Source organism: Theropithecus gelada, chromosome 1, assembly GCF_003255815.1.
Source record: "Theropithecus gelada isolate Dixy chromosome 1, Tgel_1.0, whole genome shotgun sequence".
NCBI lineage: Eukaryota > Metazoa > Chordata > Mammalia > Primates > Cercopithecidae > Theropithecus > Theropithecus gelada.
Window position 1 is genome coordinate 114346170 of NC_037668.1, and position 17721 is coordinate 114363890.

The 17721-nt window shown below is 39.2% G+C and overlaps 1 protein-coding gene across 1 annotated transcript in view; it reads left to right on the forward strand.

The window, feature by feature from the left end:
• The window catches only part of CLCA1 (chloride channel accessory 1), a 33309-nt gene that overhangs the window by 2027 nt on the left and 13561 nt on the right, over positions 1 to 17721 (forward strand). Inside the window, exons 3-8 of the mRNA XM_025394071.1 lie at positions 2972 to 3112; positions 3284 to 3431; positions 6023 to 6128; positions 11784 to 11961; positions 15305 to 15523; positions 16499 to 16726. Coding sequence (XP_025249856.1) covers positions 2972 to 3112; positions 3284 to 3431; positions 6023 to 6128; positions 11784 to 11961; positions 15305 to 15523; positions 16499 to 16726 — 1020 coding nt within the window. The remainder of the gene's footprint in view (positions 1 to 2971; positions 3113 to 3283; positions 3432 to 6022; positions 6129 to 11783; positions 11962 to 15304; positions 15524 to 16498; positions 16727 to 17721) is intronic.

Consider the following 17721-nt stretch of genomic DNA (forward strand, 5'->3'; position numbering starts at 1 on the left):
AGTGTGTTTCGGTCTCTGGCTAGACAGTGGGGTTCAGCAATATGCCAGAAGGAGAATGTAGATGCCATATTCATCTTCAATGACCCTGGTAATTTGTGTCTACAGTATATAGTGCTTAGAGCTTTCAAAGTGCTTCCACTTCATTGTCCTTGGAGGTTTTCTTCCTGAGATATGTACTTCTCACTACAATTATTAAATTGGCTTTCTAGTATGGATCCTGAAGTTGGGGGTGAGATAATGATGGCTTCCATCATTTCCTTCTCTGTAACAAGAACACTTAAGTGAATAGAATGCTCAGAGTCCCTAACTCCCTCCTATTCGATGTGCCAGATCTGCAGAGTTGAGGGACCTCATCGAGGGCTTGGCCACCTTTCCCGACCATTCCTCCCTCTGCTCCAACAACCTTCTTGCTGATGAGAGACTCTCCCCTGGTGCCCCTGTGGGGACAGAAGCCTCTATGTCAGCCTTTAAAATACTTGCTTCAGCAGGACAGTCCCCAGATTTCTCTACCTACAAGAGCAGTTGATGGCTCTGCATCACTTCCATCCACTGCATTCTTGCTAATATTAGTAGGGTGAGTACACATCACAAGCTGAGGAAGGGAGAGTCAGAGAGAAACTCTCTCTCCCCTCCATCAAATATACATACACACACATGCCCATGTACACACGCAGACATACACGCGCGCGCACACACACACACAAGAAGGTACACAATAGGGTTATTTTGGAGTCTGGGCAATGCACAGGACCCCACGCACTGCCTGTCTTGGCACTTCTATACCAGTTTGTCACTTACCAAACCCACTTTATTTATCCATTCATTTGTTTATTCATTCAACAAATATTTATGGAACATCTAAATTATGTCAGGTACTCGAAGTCCAGTGGTCAATATACTGTCCCTGTCCTGAAGGAATTTCTAGCCCATCCTATAAACTGTCACCCCCAACCTTCTCTCAGCCTGAAAGTCTAAGTGTGTATTAGGATGTGAGGTCATTTTCTGAAAATCTGGAACAGATGCCAAAACAAAGATCCCTTATTATTGTTTCTATTACAATGTAGAAGACAAGAGCATTCCATGTTACTTATTCTTCCTGGGAGACATTGGAAATTCACATTTCACAAGTCAAATGATAATATAATACTCTAATATATGAAGTTTTATACCTACTTTTCAAGTTTTTGGTGATCTTGGCTCATTTTTTAATTTTATTTTTTAAAGTGACATAATATTAAACTCTCCTAGTGAGTGTTAAAAATCCAGGAGTTTTAGAAGAAAAAAATGTAAATCATTAAGAACACTTAAAAAAATAGAGGCAACCATTATTATCACTATTTGGAAGGGAGAAACTGAGGCTCAGAGAGGTAAAATAAGTTCCTCAAGTTGACCTCTTAGGAAGAGGCACAGCAGGATTCCCCCGTGCACTAATCCCCAAGTGCTGCTTCCCCATAAAATGATGAAGTGTTTCCGCCCCGAAGACGACCCCCACTAGGCAATGGAGTCTGGTCACTCTGGTCTGTTCCCACAAGGACTTTGCTCCTGCAATGACCCCTTTTTCTCTTACATTTTTGGGTTTTTTTCCATTAGCATAAAAATATTGTACAATAGTTCCCATTAAAACAAACAAAACTGTCTTGTCCTGAAGTCCACTTCCAGCTACTGCCTATTTCTCCATTCCCCTTTAGTTCACAGAAAAACTTCTGAACCTGTTGTTGTCTGTACTCACTGTCTCCACTGCCTCACCTCCCACTTTCTCGAATCCACTCTATGGAGCTGCTGTCTTTATTCTGCCACAAGGGCTCACCATGGTGCCAAGTCCAGCAATCAGTTCTTAGTCCTCATATGAAGTGACGGCTCAGCAGTGCTTGACACTGATGATCACGCCCTCCTCCCTACAGCACTCTCATCCCATAGCTCCTCATTTCCTCTGCAGGCACTGGCTGCCCTTCTGAGGCCCCTGTACTGGCTCCTCCTCTTCCTACCTCTGAATGCTGGGGTCCCCCACATTCACTAGGCTCAGTCTTCAGCCTCTTCTTTCCTGTCTATGCTCACTTTCGAAGCAAATAGTTTTCAGTCCTAACAGACATACTGCCCCCTTTCTATAACAGTATCTTCTATCACTCTCCCTGCTCTCTTGTCATAACGTATCTCAGGGAATCTGCAGACACATTTATAATTTAACACTGTAGCTATTCCATTTTAGAGAAGTAAAATTAGGTGTAATTTGAAAATATATAATTATGCTATTTTCTTATATCTAACTCTTAGTACCACACTGCACAAAAAATAAATACTTCTATCAGCCCTTGGCAAAGTTTAAGAAAAAGAAAAATAAATAAATAGACAAATACTACCATAACATTTAGTATTACATTTAATTTGACTTAGTATATAATCCCAAAATGATTACAAGAGTCAGCAGGTGTTAAAATCACTTTCACTTTTTCTCTTTATTACTACTTGCTGTGAGACCTTGAGAATTGTACTAAGTCTCAGTTTCACCCTCAAAGATTTATTGATCCTCAAAGGAGCGAGTGAAATGAAATGCGTAGCTAACATTATATACTTGCTTGTGTGAAGTAAACATTGTTCCTAGCACATCACGTTTCACTTTGTTCCTCACCACGACCTTATCAGCCAGTCACTATAATATAATATTCCATTTCGTAAATGGGAAAACTGAGGCTCGGAATTAGAAATTGCCAAATGTCCCACAAAAAGTGGTGCAGCCAGGATTAGAGTCTGTCTCTAGAGTCTGCATTGCTAGTGATTTTTCGATGACACAGGGTATATGGCAAATGCTCACAAAGCTTAGCTATTATTATTAAAATGTATTTCTACATTTCTTCTTCCCCTCCTAACAAATAACTGGTTTTTGAAAATGTGAAATCCTGATGTGAATTTGAATGACTGATAATTTAATTTATTTTCAGTCAATTGTTATGTATGTTTTTTTTTTTCTTCCCAGGACATGGTGACCCAGGCATCTCCACACCTATTTGAAGCTACAGGAAAACGATTTTATTTCAAAAATGTTGCCATTTTGATTCCGGAAACATGGAAGACAAAAGCTGACTATGTGAGACCAAAACTCGAGACCTACAAAAATGTGAGAATATCAAGTTCTTCTTTAAAATTCCACTTCCTCCTGTAACCCAGATTTTTTAAAATCAAAATACTCTAAAATCAAACGTGATTGTTTAAAACTTACTCCAGCATGAATATGGTTAATTCATTTGCTGAAACTTTGTGATGATAAAAACTTTTTCTTAAATTTCAGGCTGATGTTCTGGTTGCTGAGTCTACTCTTCCAGATGGTGATGAACCCTACACAGAGCACATAGGCAAGTGTGGAGACAAGGGTGAAAGGATCCACCTCACTCCTAATTTCCTAGCAGGAAAAAAGTTAAAAGAATATGGACCACAAGGTATGAACTACTCTACCATACTTCTCATACCATTTAACTATTTTATGTTCAAAGTGTATCAACACTAGCATTATCTTTGTGAGTAAGCACGTATAAGCCAAACTATTAGAGTTTAAAACATCATCGCATTTTTCACTTGAAATGGAACATGCATTTCACTTAGAATTTCTAGCATTTCTCAGCTATGAATTTAGTTTACTTTAGATACATGTATAAATATAGTATTTTGAATTTTCATAAATTATTGTAGCATCATACTATAACTGTAAAAGAATTTAATTTGTATTATTAAGTTTCTATGGATATGTAAGGAGACAACGGAATTAAATCTTCTGCCTGCAATTCATATGATAGCCACGAGATGGCGAATATGTGCAGTGTTCTCAGACGTGCATTCAAATTATGTATGAATCTTGTTAAAATGTGGATTCTCCTTTAGGAGACCGAGGCGGGCGGATCACGAGGTCAGTAAATCAAGACCCTCCTGGCTAACACAGTGAAACCCCGTCTCTACTAAAAAATACAAAAAAATTAGCCGGGTGTGGTGGCGGACGCCTGTAGTCCCAGTTACTTGGCAGGCTGAGCCAGGAGAATGGCGTGAACCTGGGAGGCGGAGGTTACAGAGAGCCGAGATCCGGCCACTGCACTCCAGCCTGGGAGACAGAGTGAGACACCGTCTCAAAAAAAAAAAAAAAAAAAGTGGATTCTCATTCATTAGGTGTGGAGTGGGACTCAAGAATCTGCAGTTTTAACAAGCTCAGAGGAGATGTTGATTCTACTGGTCTGTGGCTCACACTTTGAGTAGCAGACAGAATACCTTTGCAATTCAGCTCTCAAAAACATGTAACTAAAGAAAAAACTCCAATGATAAACTTTATCATTTATATATGAGGTATACATAATAATTATTGGAGGAAGTATTAAGTAATGACATATATATAAAATGTACTTTTCAAGTATAATCAAATGTGATTCATTACTAAATAACTAGCATTAGATTTCTTTATCTCAAAAAAGGTTTGGATCCCCTAGAACCAGCTTGATTTTCTTTTTTTAAACACATAAGGCAGAGAAAACAAGCAAACAAAAGAACACTATCCAAGCCCCACTCCCAAATACACTAGAGCGCTTAAAGACCTGATCAAAAGGATGTGTCAAGCGTACCTCTTTGTTGTTCTACAACACATTTCACCTCCATAACAGAAACACAACATTCTCAATGTATGGCTCAACAAATAAGTGTTGAATTGATTGACCTAACTGCCCCATCCCACTCCTGAGCCCACTCCAGCCATCACGATCATATATAAAACCATTCCTTTATAATGTCTCCTTTCTGTACTGTGACTCCACTCCAATTCTCTCACAATCTTCCTTTAAAGAGACCACGAACACCTACAAAATAAAGTCCCAATCCTTAGTGTGGGATACTAGAGTTTCCACAGAATGCCCCACCTCACATAACCGTCCAAATTCAGCCTTCCTTGGAATTTACATTCCAGAAAAACTGAGCTATACGTAAGTCATTAAGATTTCATTCAAGTTTAACAAATATCACTGAATGCCTGCTACGTTCTAGACACTATGTGCCCAGATATGACAGTGAAGAAGTCATATTGTCGGTCCTCGTGGAGACAATTTTCTATTGCGGGAGACTGGCAATTAAGTAGCAACGACTGTTTATCATTGTAAGTTCCTAATGGGAGATAGTGAAATGCAAATGGGGAGTACTGGGCCTAGGATGAGGATATCAGGGCAGGCTTCTAGGCATACAGAAGCTTGATTTTCAAAGAAGAATAGGAGTTATCCAGGAAAAGATAGGAAGGAAGTATTCCAAGCTAAGGAAACACAGGTAAAAAAGACCAGAGTTGAACAAGAGCATGATGTGACCTAGGAAAAAAGGAGTTCAGGAACTCATCCTAATTATAGAGTTTGGGAAGTGAGTGGAGAACAGCAAGAAACAAGGCTGCAGAGAAGAGCAGGCCTGAGGCATCAGGGACCTTGTACACCATGTTGAGAAGTTGGACTTTCCTTGAAGGATGGAGACATGGAAGCCAATCTGGTGACTATTGCAGCAATTCAGGAGTAAGTGGCAATGGGCCTGGAAAGGTGAGAATGAATAAAACAGACAGAGATGGAGTAAGCAGACCTTGAGGTTTGATGAGATAGGAGCCATGAGGAAGAAGAATTGGTTGAGGATGTTGCCCTGGCTGCTGTGGAAATGCCTGGGCTCCCATAGCCGCCTTTGCTGACCTCTGTCATCATGCTTGCACCACCAGGCATTTTAGCTTCTAATCACACATGCCCTCCACTACACCAGGAGCTATGTGAGGACACGGCAGCTGTTTCTCTGTGTCTGAATGGCTGCTTGGCACTTACGAGGTGCCTGATTAACATTTGATAAGCCAAAATAAGTATTCATATTTCAAGAAAATGTACAGCTATGATATTAGATCTAAAGAAATCAAGTCTTTCATTTAAAAAATTAACACAGCAAAGCATAAATATTCCAAAACATTGCTTTCTCCTAGTGTGAGAAGGTAATTTTGCCTTTCTTATTGTAATCAGTTTTTTAAAATACTTTCTCACAGGTAGGGCATTTGTCCATGAGTGGGCTCATCTACGATGGGGAGTATTTGATGAGTACAATAATGATGAGAAATTCTACTTATCCAATGGAAAAATCCAAGCAGTAAGGTATGTATATTTTTATTTAACTTGTTCCAAACTATTTTAAATTGCAACCTTTTTTTTCTTGAATTGATTACTTTAAAAAATGTGTGTCCTGTCTTATTTTCTAATTCAAATTCATTCTTAGTGCCTTCTTTTTCAGAGTTCCACAAAACCACTGTTTTGTTACTTTACAAGTGTTTCAGTTCATTGAATTCTTCACTCTGCAGCTAGAAATCATTTGCCTCCTTTTTTTTTTTTTTTTTTTTTTAACTGTACCAACTATAAAAAATCTACAGGTGCTGTGTTCAGTGTCTCCATCATCCCATACCAGCACCAGTGACATAAACAGAGCTAATGAGGCTCTTCAGTGCCTTGAGGGCAGAATAATATCTTTTTTTTTTTTTTTTTTGAGAAAGGGTGTTGCTCTGTCACCCAGGCTGGAGTGCAGTGATGCTATCACAGCTCACCCCAGCTTCAACCTCCGAGCTCAAGCAATCCTCCCGCCTCAGCCTCCCGAGTAGCTGGGACTACAGGCACACATTACCACATCAGACTAATTTTTATATTTTCCGTAGAGATGGAGTCTCATCATGTTGCCCAGGCTGCTCTTAAGTTTTTGTACAGACAGGGTGTCCTTATGTTGCCCAGGCTGGTGTTGAACTCCTGGGCTCAAGAGATCTTCCCACTTCAGCCTGCCAAAGTGCTGGGATTATTTCTGCCATCATGGTGGTGTGAGCCACCATGCCCACCCAGCCCAGAATGGTATCTGTGTGGACTTTATCAGTATGAATGGGCTTGGGAGGGACTGTGAAACTTATCTGAAAAACAGTTTGAATATCAAAGCAAAACAGAAACTCCTCCCAGTTTGAATTAAACCTTGCGTGATGTCAGTAGAAATCAAGCACAACCCTTGGAAAGAACGCTTGGCTGCCGTGAATGTATGAGCTAATTCTTGCAACCAGCAGTCTCAGTGCACAAAAACTGCTTTAGTGCAAACAGAAGTGATAGGGAACTTCCCAATGTATTTTAAAGAGTTAGTATAACTCAGACACTAAAACCTGACAAATGGAATGAAAAAAATTCTGTAGCTACAGCCTCTCTAAAAAGATAGAGGCGAAGATTTCAAATAAAAGGATAGAAAATTACATCTGGCAAAATTAAGGTAATAATAAACACATTAAAGCCAAGTAAGAATGTGTTCCAGAAATCCAAAAATGTTGTAATAGTAAGTAATGAATATAGTACATGAAGAAAAGAAGAAAATAAATGATTGTTCCAATAGATTCTCAAAAGAAACTTGATAAAAATGCACATTTATTCCTGCATTTAAGAACAATACCCTCTTTTTAAGTAGAAGTTGGTACAGCATCCTCTCCATGTCTGCTCCCAGTCTTGCTTGCCTGATAGCCCTTTAAGGTGCACTCAGCTTTGATTCCTGTCTCGGCCTAGTACAACTTTTTCAAAAGGGGCTCAGAACTCAGTTCTGGCTTCCATTTGTCCCACAAGACCATTACTGCTCTTTACTTTTCCCTTTCTTTATAACAGTCAGACTCTGTACACTTGGTCCATTTCCATTATATTATGCCTTAGTGTTGGATCTCTTCAGGCATAAGGAGACACCAAGTAGGCTGGGCACAGTGGCTCACATCTGTAATCCCAGCACTTTGGGAGGCCCAGGCAGGATCACCTGAGGTCAGGAGTTCGAAACCAGCCTGGCCAACATGGCAAAACTCTGTCTCTACTAAAAATACAACAAAACTGACCAGGTGTGGTGGCACACACCTATAATCCCAGCTACTCAGGAGGCTGAAGCAGGAGAATTGGTTGAACCTGGGAGGTGGAGGTTGCAGTGAGCCGAGATTGTGCCAGTATTCTTTCTGATAGAATATTTCTTTCCAGAGATATTCTAGAAATGAGTACATGTACAACACGTTTTTCTTTCCACAGATAAGACATGATCACCATGTCCTCTTTAAACCTTTTAATTTTAATATATTAATAATATGTATTGCTCATTATCTTCCAAATTTTTAAATTATTTGTAAGGCTTAGAAGCAATCACACAAATGACAGCACTGCCCAGGACAGGAGGTTACTTCATTCATATGATACAGAACATCTGTTGAGAGCCAACAATCTACCTCATATTTAATAGGGAAACACTAGAGACACTGCCAGGACTAAGAATGGCCACTGTTATCACAATTATTCAACCTTGCTTAGGAAATTGTGGCCAACGTAATAAAACCGGGGAGGCAAAAAGATGGAAAGGAAGAGAGAAAATCACTGTTACGCAGATGATCTGTGATCCACTTAGAAAACACAAGGAAATAAACTGAAATTAAAATTGACAAGGGAAGCCAATAAGGTGACCAGGTACAAAATAAATATTCAAATTACTTTTGCATATATTAGCAATAACCAGTTCAAAAATATAATACTCCAAGACAGCAATGAAAGGTATAATAAAAGTAGAAACAACGCTAAAAAATGTGGAAGACATATTTAAAGAAAACTATAAAATCCTTCTCAAGGGGTTAAAAGAAAACCAAGATAAATTGAGAGACATTCAATTCATGGAAGACATAAACAAATTTCATATATAGGTTTTATGAAATTCTAGTCAAAAGTACATCAATTTTTACCTCATTAAAAAAAATCCAAGAGTTCGTTTAGTAGATAGTAGCTAAGATCATTTTGGAGAAAAGATGTCCTTGTTTCTTGGATCATGAGAGGAAAATCACAGAAAGGCAATCTGTCAGAAACTGAGCACAGACTCTGACCCTTTGAAATGACGACATCACCTACACATCTAACCTTCCTATATTTTCAGATGTTCAGTAGGTATTACTGGTAGAAATTACTGGTAGTAATGAGAGATGTAAATTTGACAAGGATGAGGTTCATGTATTATCTAGTAAGTTACTGTCAGTGGAATGAAAGCTCTCGCAGATGGTTGTTAGAGGCCTAAATTCGTAAAGGGGATTCTTACTTTTCAAATTTTAAATATGCTATAAAACTACATTAATTAAAACAATGTGGGCTGGGGCACAGTGGCTCACCACACCTGTAATCCCAGCACTTTAGGAGGCCGAGGCAGGCGGATCAGGAGTCAGGAGATCGAGACCTTCCTGGCTAATACGGTGAAACCCCGTCTCTACTAAAAATACAAAAAATTAGCCAGGCATGGTGGCGGGCGTCTGTAGTCCCAGCTACTCAGGAGGCTGAGGCAGGAGAATGGCGTGAACTTGGGAGGTGGAGCTTGCAGTGAGCCGAGATCGCGCCACTGCACGCCAGCCTGCGCAACAGAGCAAGACTCTGTCTCAAAAAAAAAAAAAAAAAAAACAATGTGGGCAGATATTTCCACTTACACATATAATTTAGTTATTATAGGTAGAATTACAAATCTGTGAAGAAAGGTAGGATTTCTTGAGATAGACAATTTTTTAACTATGTGGGGAAAGTATTAACAGACTCTTTTCCAATTGGATGAACTCTTTAAAGATAAAAAGCAAAATCATAATGAAAACTAGAAGAATGTTAATAAGTATCAAATCCCTGGATAGCAAAACTCTTTCAATGCATTCAATCACTGAAAAATATAACTGAGAGAATAATAAATGTGGCTACATAGAAATTAAAAATTTTGTTGCACATAAACCAAACATAAACTAAATAAAAAGGAAAAACAGAAAAAAGATATTTGCAAAAATAAAAAAGAAAGCCTTTAGAAGCTTAGTATTGTAACACATAAGAGCTTTTGAAAAATCAGTAAAACAGTAACATCCAAATAGAAAAACAGACAAAGGAGAAGGATAGATAATTTACAAAAGAAGAAATTAAAATGCCCAGGAGTTTGAGACCAGCCTTGGCAACATGGTGAAACCCTTTCTCTACAAAAAATACAAAAATTGGCCTGGCATGGTGGCACGTGCCTGTGATCCCGGCTACTTGAGAGGCTGAGGTGGAAGGATCACCTGAGCCTGGGGGTGAGGTTGAAGCTGCAGTGAGCCGTGATCACACCACTGCATTCTAGCCTGGGCAACAAGAGTGAGACCCTGTCTCAAGAAAAAGAAAATTAAAGAAATGAAATAAAAATGTCCAATAATAAAAATGTTTGTACTTACTAGTAATGAGAGATGTACATTTGACAAGGATGAGGTTCATGTATTATCTAGTAAGTTACTGTCAGTGGGATGAAAGCTCTCACAGATGGTTGTTAGAGGCATAAATTCATGCAACTTTTCTGGAAAGCAATTTGGGTGACACATACTAAATTTAAAAATTTGCTGATCCTGCGATTTCATGTTTAAAAATGCATTTCGTGTTTAAAAATGCATTGTAAGGACATGATAGAGAAGCTGTATCAACAGGCTTTAAAATGTTCAAACTTTTGGATCTAGTAATTACTCAGGGAATCAATCACAGGGCAAACTTGGAAATACAGTCAAAATTGGATATGAAATTTTGTTTATTCATTGATGTTTTATTTATAGTACTGACAGATTGGGAGGGGAAACTAAGTTCAACAAGTTAGTCTGAATACATATGATGGTATTAAACGATATAAAATTATTAAGATCACATTTTGAAAATTGTTTTTTTTTGTTTTTTTTTTTTGAGGCAGTCTCAACTGTGTCTCCCAGGCTGGAGTGCAGTGGTGCGATCTCAGCTCACTGCAACCTCTGCGTTCCAGGTTCAAGTGATTGTCATGCCTTAGCTTCCCAAGTAGCTGGGATTACAGGTGCACACCACCATGCCCAGCTAATTTTTATTGTATTTCTGGTAGAGTTGGGTTTTGCCACATTGCCCAGGCTGGTCTCAAATTCCTGGCCTCAAGCAATCCACCCACCTCAGCCTCCCGAAGTGCCGGGATTATAGGTATGAGTCACTGCACCCAGCCACATTTTGAAAAATATTAAATAATACATAAATATATAAATAAATAATAATATTAAAAAGTTAAATATGCTAAGGTTTTTTAAAGCAGGAAACAAAGCTATATGTGCAGTGTTATGTTAATATATATATATTCAACATAGTAACAGTAGCTCATTTCTGATGGTGAGACATGGTTTTTTTCTTTTCTTCATGCTTTTTGCCATTTTCCAAATTTTCTATAGTGCTCATGCATTGTTATACGGTTAAAAAGTAAAATTAAACAATAAGATGTAGGGGGAAAGCATTCCAACTGTAATAGCAACAAAACTCATAAATACCTAATACATGGAAACATTTAAAATACCTATGAACATATCAGAACTCCGCAAAAGTCGTATGCAATAAACTAATTAGAAAACAAACAAATAAGAAATGTCAGAAAATCTTTTGCTGGGAAATAAAAGAGGGCTCTTGACCTTCTAGGGATGACGGGAATAGATTCAGAGGTGCCTGAGGACTTACGTCTGTATTAATGCTAACAACAGCCCTAAGCCAGACTTGGCTCTTCTGCTGCATAGAAATACATTCTAATACCATTTTTGTAATCCCCCCAGATACTTTCTGGCAAACAGAAATGACTCTGATGACAGTTTAACAATTTTGCTATGATGGGATGTCCTTGTTTCTTGGATCATGAGAGGAAAATCACAGAAAGGCAATCTGTCAGAAACTGAGCATAGACTCTGACCTTTTGAAATGATGACATCACCTAAACATCTAACCTTCCTATATTTTCAGATGTTCAGTAGGTATTACTGGTAAAATTGGAGTAAACAAGTGTCAGGGAGGCAGCTGTTACACCGGAAAATGCACATTCGATAAAACAACAGGACTCTACAAAAAAGGATGTGAGTTTATACCCCATTCCCAACAGACTGAGAAGGCTTCTATAATGTTTGCACAACATGTTGATTCTGTAAGTACCTTGTTTTCCCTCCTGCCACCCCCCCACCCCCCGCTCTCAGATTCTTTTGAATTTAGTGAGGCTTTTACTCCAAGTGCTCCAAGGGAGAATCAAAGTTTAGAGAAATCATCAGTGAGCAGTGGATTATCTCTGGGACAAGCTGGGTGTGCAAGTCAAGGATAAAGTCCTATCTTCCTTCCCCTCACCCTCCTCGTGTCCACGCTTTCTTCTCCATCATCCTCCCCCAACTAGTTTTTAGTTCAAGTGCTTAGGATTACTTTAAATACTCACAAAGGCATACAAGCACACACATTCTTACTTAAGTAAGGACTTTACCCAGGGGGATTGGGCAGTTCCTTTTATTAGTTAATAAGGACATGATCAGTAGGCTCTTGATTTAACTTTTCAGAGAGTTCTTTTCAGCCTGCATGTTTGCTTTTGGTTAACTGAAATTTTCTATCTTTTTAAGAGTGTTGGTTACGTTAGGGAGTTCATATATAGTTAAAATAGCTTTAAAGTTTTAAAATTCTTAATTTTTTTTATGACCAACTGGTCATAAAATGAACTTGGCCAGTTATTGATATTACTGCTAAATATATAAGTCAGAAATTTTGCACAAAATGAGATTGAAGGCATCAGTTAACTGACTTCAGTGGGAAGTCTCTCTTATCTTCCAGTCTCATATAAAATTACATTTTCCTTTTGGAATGGAGGTTGAAATAAATTGCAAGAGTCTGTCAATAGGAATGTAGCATAAGTTTTTAAAATGTGATGCACCATGGCTCACCAGGCCCATCGTCCTTCAATTTGGCATTGCAGTCCATTCCCAGGCCTATTCAGAAACTTCCAGGAGGAGGCCCAGATTATATATTTTAAATTAGCCACAGAGTTAAATCTGATGCCTAGTCAGGTGGGTAGCCTCTGCCTGGGGTTTACACAAAAGTTTTTCAGGTCTTCTTCCTAAAAAGTATCCATACTGATAACATAAAAACATTACCAAAACATATGACCTGAAAAATGCACATAAAGAGAAAAATGTTGTACAACTAATGATTACTTTCTAAATTAATAGAATCCTAGATACTAGGATTTATAATTGAATGATAATATTGTAAAGTCACTGAGAGGAGGAATCATGTTACTTCTCTTTTGTATACTATGCCTTAATAAAAAATCCCCCACATGTGAGGGATATAAATACTAGCAAGTGTTATATGACATAGGAAAGGGAAAGGAACCATCATTTATTGGCTGTGTTAGTATTGACCCTAGTGCCTATATTCTCATTTATTCCCTGCATAATAACTATCACTATTTTGTAGATTTAATAATTCAGGTGCAGAGAGGTTAAGGTTAGTCAAAAAACAACAAAGTTATATTGAGTTTTTGTTATGTGTCAGACACTAGGGCTAAATTTTGAGGAAGCAAAATTTAGTAAGCAGGTTTTTGTAATAGATGGTGTATTAGTTCATTTTCACAACACTATAAACTATACCTAAGACTGGGTAATTTGTAAATGAAAGAGGTTTCACTGACTCACAGTTCCACATGGCTAAGGTGGCCTCAGGAAACTTGCAATCATGGTGGAAGGTGAAGGGGAAGCAAGGCACACCTTACCAGGCAGCAGGAGAGAGAGAATGCAGGGGAAACTGCCACTTACAAAATCATCAGATCCCGTGGGAACTCACTCAGTATCACAAGAACAGCATGGGGGAAACCATCTCAATGATCCAGTCACCTCCCACCAGATCCCTCCCTCAACACGTGGGGATTACAAATCAAGATGAGATTTGGGTGGGGACACAGAACCAAACCATATCAGATGGATTTACAGTCCAATAAGTGCATTGCAATGTTAAAGGGGCCTTATTGAAATTTCTACAAGATACTATGAGGCTGTAAAGGGCAGAATGGAAATTCTCAGTAGGAAGAGTAGAAAATGAAGAAACATTTCGGAAGTGACTTTTTGGCTGAACATGAAGGTAGTTTACAACATAGAAGACAGAGGAGGAGCAAAGCCTTAGAGATGCCAAAGGCTGGCAAGTATGGGAACTGACAGGCTATAGTGGGGTAAATTAAGAGACATGGAACACACAGCCAGAATGAGAATGGAGAAGGAAGCAAAGTTCCAAGTCATAGAGTTTGCCGTTGGTATATGAAGGAGAGGATTGTAATGTATGAACAATCATGAGCCACCAAAGGGTGTTAAGCAGAGGAATAAGAGGAAAGACTCTCAGGCAGCTGGGAGGTGGACCAAACAGAGAGGAAACAAGATGGAAAAGTTACATAGGAAACTGCAATCATCTGAGGGAGGGACTGTGATGGCTTGGGTGATGGATATTTCATTGGAGATGGAGAAAAGATGATGAAATGGAGAGACAGTGAAATGTATTGGTCTTGGTTACTTTTTAGGAGGGAAAAGGTAGGAAAACTTCCAGTTTCCTAATTTTGGTGATGGAGTGCATAGTGGTGACATCAAGTTAGGAAATACATGAGGAAGAGGAGCAGATGGGAGGAAGGTGATAAGGTCAACAATGAACATGAGGAGTTTGAGGAGCATGTGAGACCTCCAAGTGGATTTTGGAGAGAGCTGGAACATTGGGAGTCGAAGGTTGGAATATAGTGTGTTAGTAAATGAGTGGGAAGTAAGGAAGTGGAGTTTGGTAGTATAAGGATGGAGAGATAAGATGGTTCCAAGAGAGGAATGCTGGAAAGGGTGCCATGGAGAGAGTAGTGATGGCTTGAAATGGTAAATTTGAGGAGTAGGAAGGAAACCAAAAAGAAGAGGTAAATGGATTGCCGAGGAGCACTAAGGGTCTAATGAGATTGAAGGCCTGGTTTAAGGTGGGAAGTCTGCATTATGACCATGATTTTCCCCAGCACTGTTTTACAGTGATTGTGCAATCGAGCTAAGGTTATGCAATAGCAGAGCAGACAGGAAAAGGACAGAGGATTAAACTATTTTAAATGTGGATTTAGAATATTTCTATCAGGCTGGGCATAGTGGCTCATGCCTGTAATCCCAGCACTGTGGGAGGCCGAGGTGGGTAGATCACTTTAGCTCAGGAGTTCAAAACCAGCCTGAGCAACATGGAAAAACCCCATCTCTACTAAAAATACAAAAATAAGCCAGGCATGGTGGCACAAACCTGTAGTCCCAACTACGCGGGAGGCTGAGGTGGGAGGCTTACTTGAGCCCAGGAGGTAGAAGCTGCAGTGAGCTAAGACTGTGTGACTGTACTCCAGCGGCTAAGTGATACCTTGTCTCAAAATAAAATAAAATATTTCTAACAAATTATCAAATATTTTACCACGTAGTTTACCATTATCTATATCATTTCATTGACAATTTCAGGTAGTTGAATTCTGTACAGAACAAAACCACAACAAAGAAGCTCCAAACATGCAAAATACAAAATGCAATCTCCGAAGCACATGGGAAGTGATCCGTGATTCTGAGGACTTTAAGAAAACCACTCCTACGACAACACAGCCACCCAATCCCACCTTCTCATTGCTGCAGATTGGACAAAGAATTGTGTGTCTAGTCCTTGATAAATCTGGAAGCATGGCGGTATGTTCAATGAGTCTTGGTCTTCTGGATGCTGGTCACAGATATGCATGTTCTGGACCCTGACTCAGAACTGGTTGGGAATAAACATAACCCGAGGGCCAGAATGGTTGTAACTATAACATTGTCTTCAGAAATGCCCACTTCACCTTTGTTCAACAAAGATTCAGCATCAACTATCTCATTTGCCAAATTGAATTAATTTTCAATTTATGAGCCAAGATCTGATGAATTATATGAGCTTAACATTTTTAATGTTTCACTGACAATATATAAGTCTATAGGTCCACAGCCTTATGTATTACTCTGTTCTCATACTGCTATAAAGAAATACCCAAGACTGGGTAATTTATAAAGGAAAGAGGTTTAATTGACACACAGTTCCCCACGGCTGGGGAGGCCTCAGGAAATTTACAATCATGGTGGAAGGGGAAGCAGGGATGTCTTACATGGCAGCAGGAGAGAGAGTGAGAGAGAGAGAAAGAGAGAGAGAGAGAGAGAGCGTGCACAAAGTGGGAAGAGTCCCTTATAAAACATCAGATCTTGTGATAACTCAGTCACTATAGTGAGAACATCATGGAAGAAACCACCTCCATGTTCCAATCACCTCCCACCAGGTCCCTCTATTGACATGTGGGGATTATGGGGATTACAATTTGAGGTGAGATTTGGTTGAGGACACAGAGCTAAACCATATTACCTGATACAGAACTTATCTAGAATTATTACTAATGCATTGAACTTTAATGATTATGTAATCTGTTTTTATCTTTTACTATTTATACACTGGCCCTAAAATTCTACCCAAAGATGCTGCTAAATATAAATAAGAAGTTTTTCCCCCTAGGATATGCCTCAAGTAAGCTTATGGTCATTTGCTCTACATTCATGCAGCCACTTCCAAATTCCCGATTGCCTTTTCTGTTATTAGTCTTTCCATCTAAATGTAACCTGTTTTTCTTTTGCTTCTCCATTTAGACTGGTAACCGCCTCAATCGACTGAATCAAGCAGGCCAGCTTTTCCTGCTGCAGATAATTGAGCTGCGGTCCTGGGTTGGGATGGTGACATTTGACAGTGCTGCCCATGTACAAAGTGAACTCATACAGATAAACAGTGGCAGTGACAGGGACACACTCACCAAAAGATTACCTACAGTAGCTTCAGGAGGGACGTCCATCTGCTCTGGGCTTCGATCGGCATTTACTGTGAGATGTGTTTTTCTATTGTAGTTTGGAATGTTTGCAATTTATGTTGCTTAACAAATTTCCATTTCCAGTGTTTCCGTGCATGCCTAGGGTCCAACTGGATGACAGAGCCAAGGTCAGAGCAATGGTTCAAATGATGCAAAGATACAAACCTCCAAAGATACTAGTAACCAATTCATTTATGCTTTTATGCTTTTTTGCATCTGTGCATTCATGCTTTTCTGCATGCGTATCTGCATTCAAAATATTCATGGTGTGCCTTCTACATGCCAGGCAATGTGCTAGGCCCTAAGAATACCATGAGGGCCAAATAGACACTACCCTTCTGTCATGGAATTTACCATCTTATTGGGGGAGACACATTAACCAAAATATAACACAAATTAGAGTATATTTACAAACTGCAATGAATGCTGTGAAGTAAAGGTACACAATGATGTAAAAAAGTATCTTCTATGGGAATAAAGAGGTCTGTGAATATGGTTAAGCTTTGAGGCAACTGAATACTCCAAACTTCAGGGCATATCAGACCTCCTTTTGGGAAAGCAAATAGTTTATTTATTGAAGCAGGAGGCCTTGGGGACTGTAACTTTGATTGTATTGGGGTAATACCTAAAAATCTCATCTGACCATCCAATCACATCATTCCTCTACTTAGATGTCCTGTCTCCCCATTTTCAGCGAAATTAAGAAAAAAATTCTCTAATGTGTAAAATCTATCGTGATGCAGCTTTTATCTACCTTTCCAGGCTTAAGCACCAGGGACTCTCTGCCAGCCAGCCTGTGTTTAAGCAACTGGATAACCTGTCCTTCAGAGCTTCCACATCTTTGCCACACTATGTCCTCACCAGAGCACTGTCTCCTCCCTTCTTTGAACTTTTAATCACACTCACTCTTCAAAGACCCATCTCAGACACCACCTGCTTCTTGACATCTTTCCTAATTCTTTCAACCATATAGAATTGCTTCCTAAACCCTATAACTCTTAAAAGAAA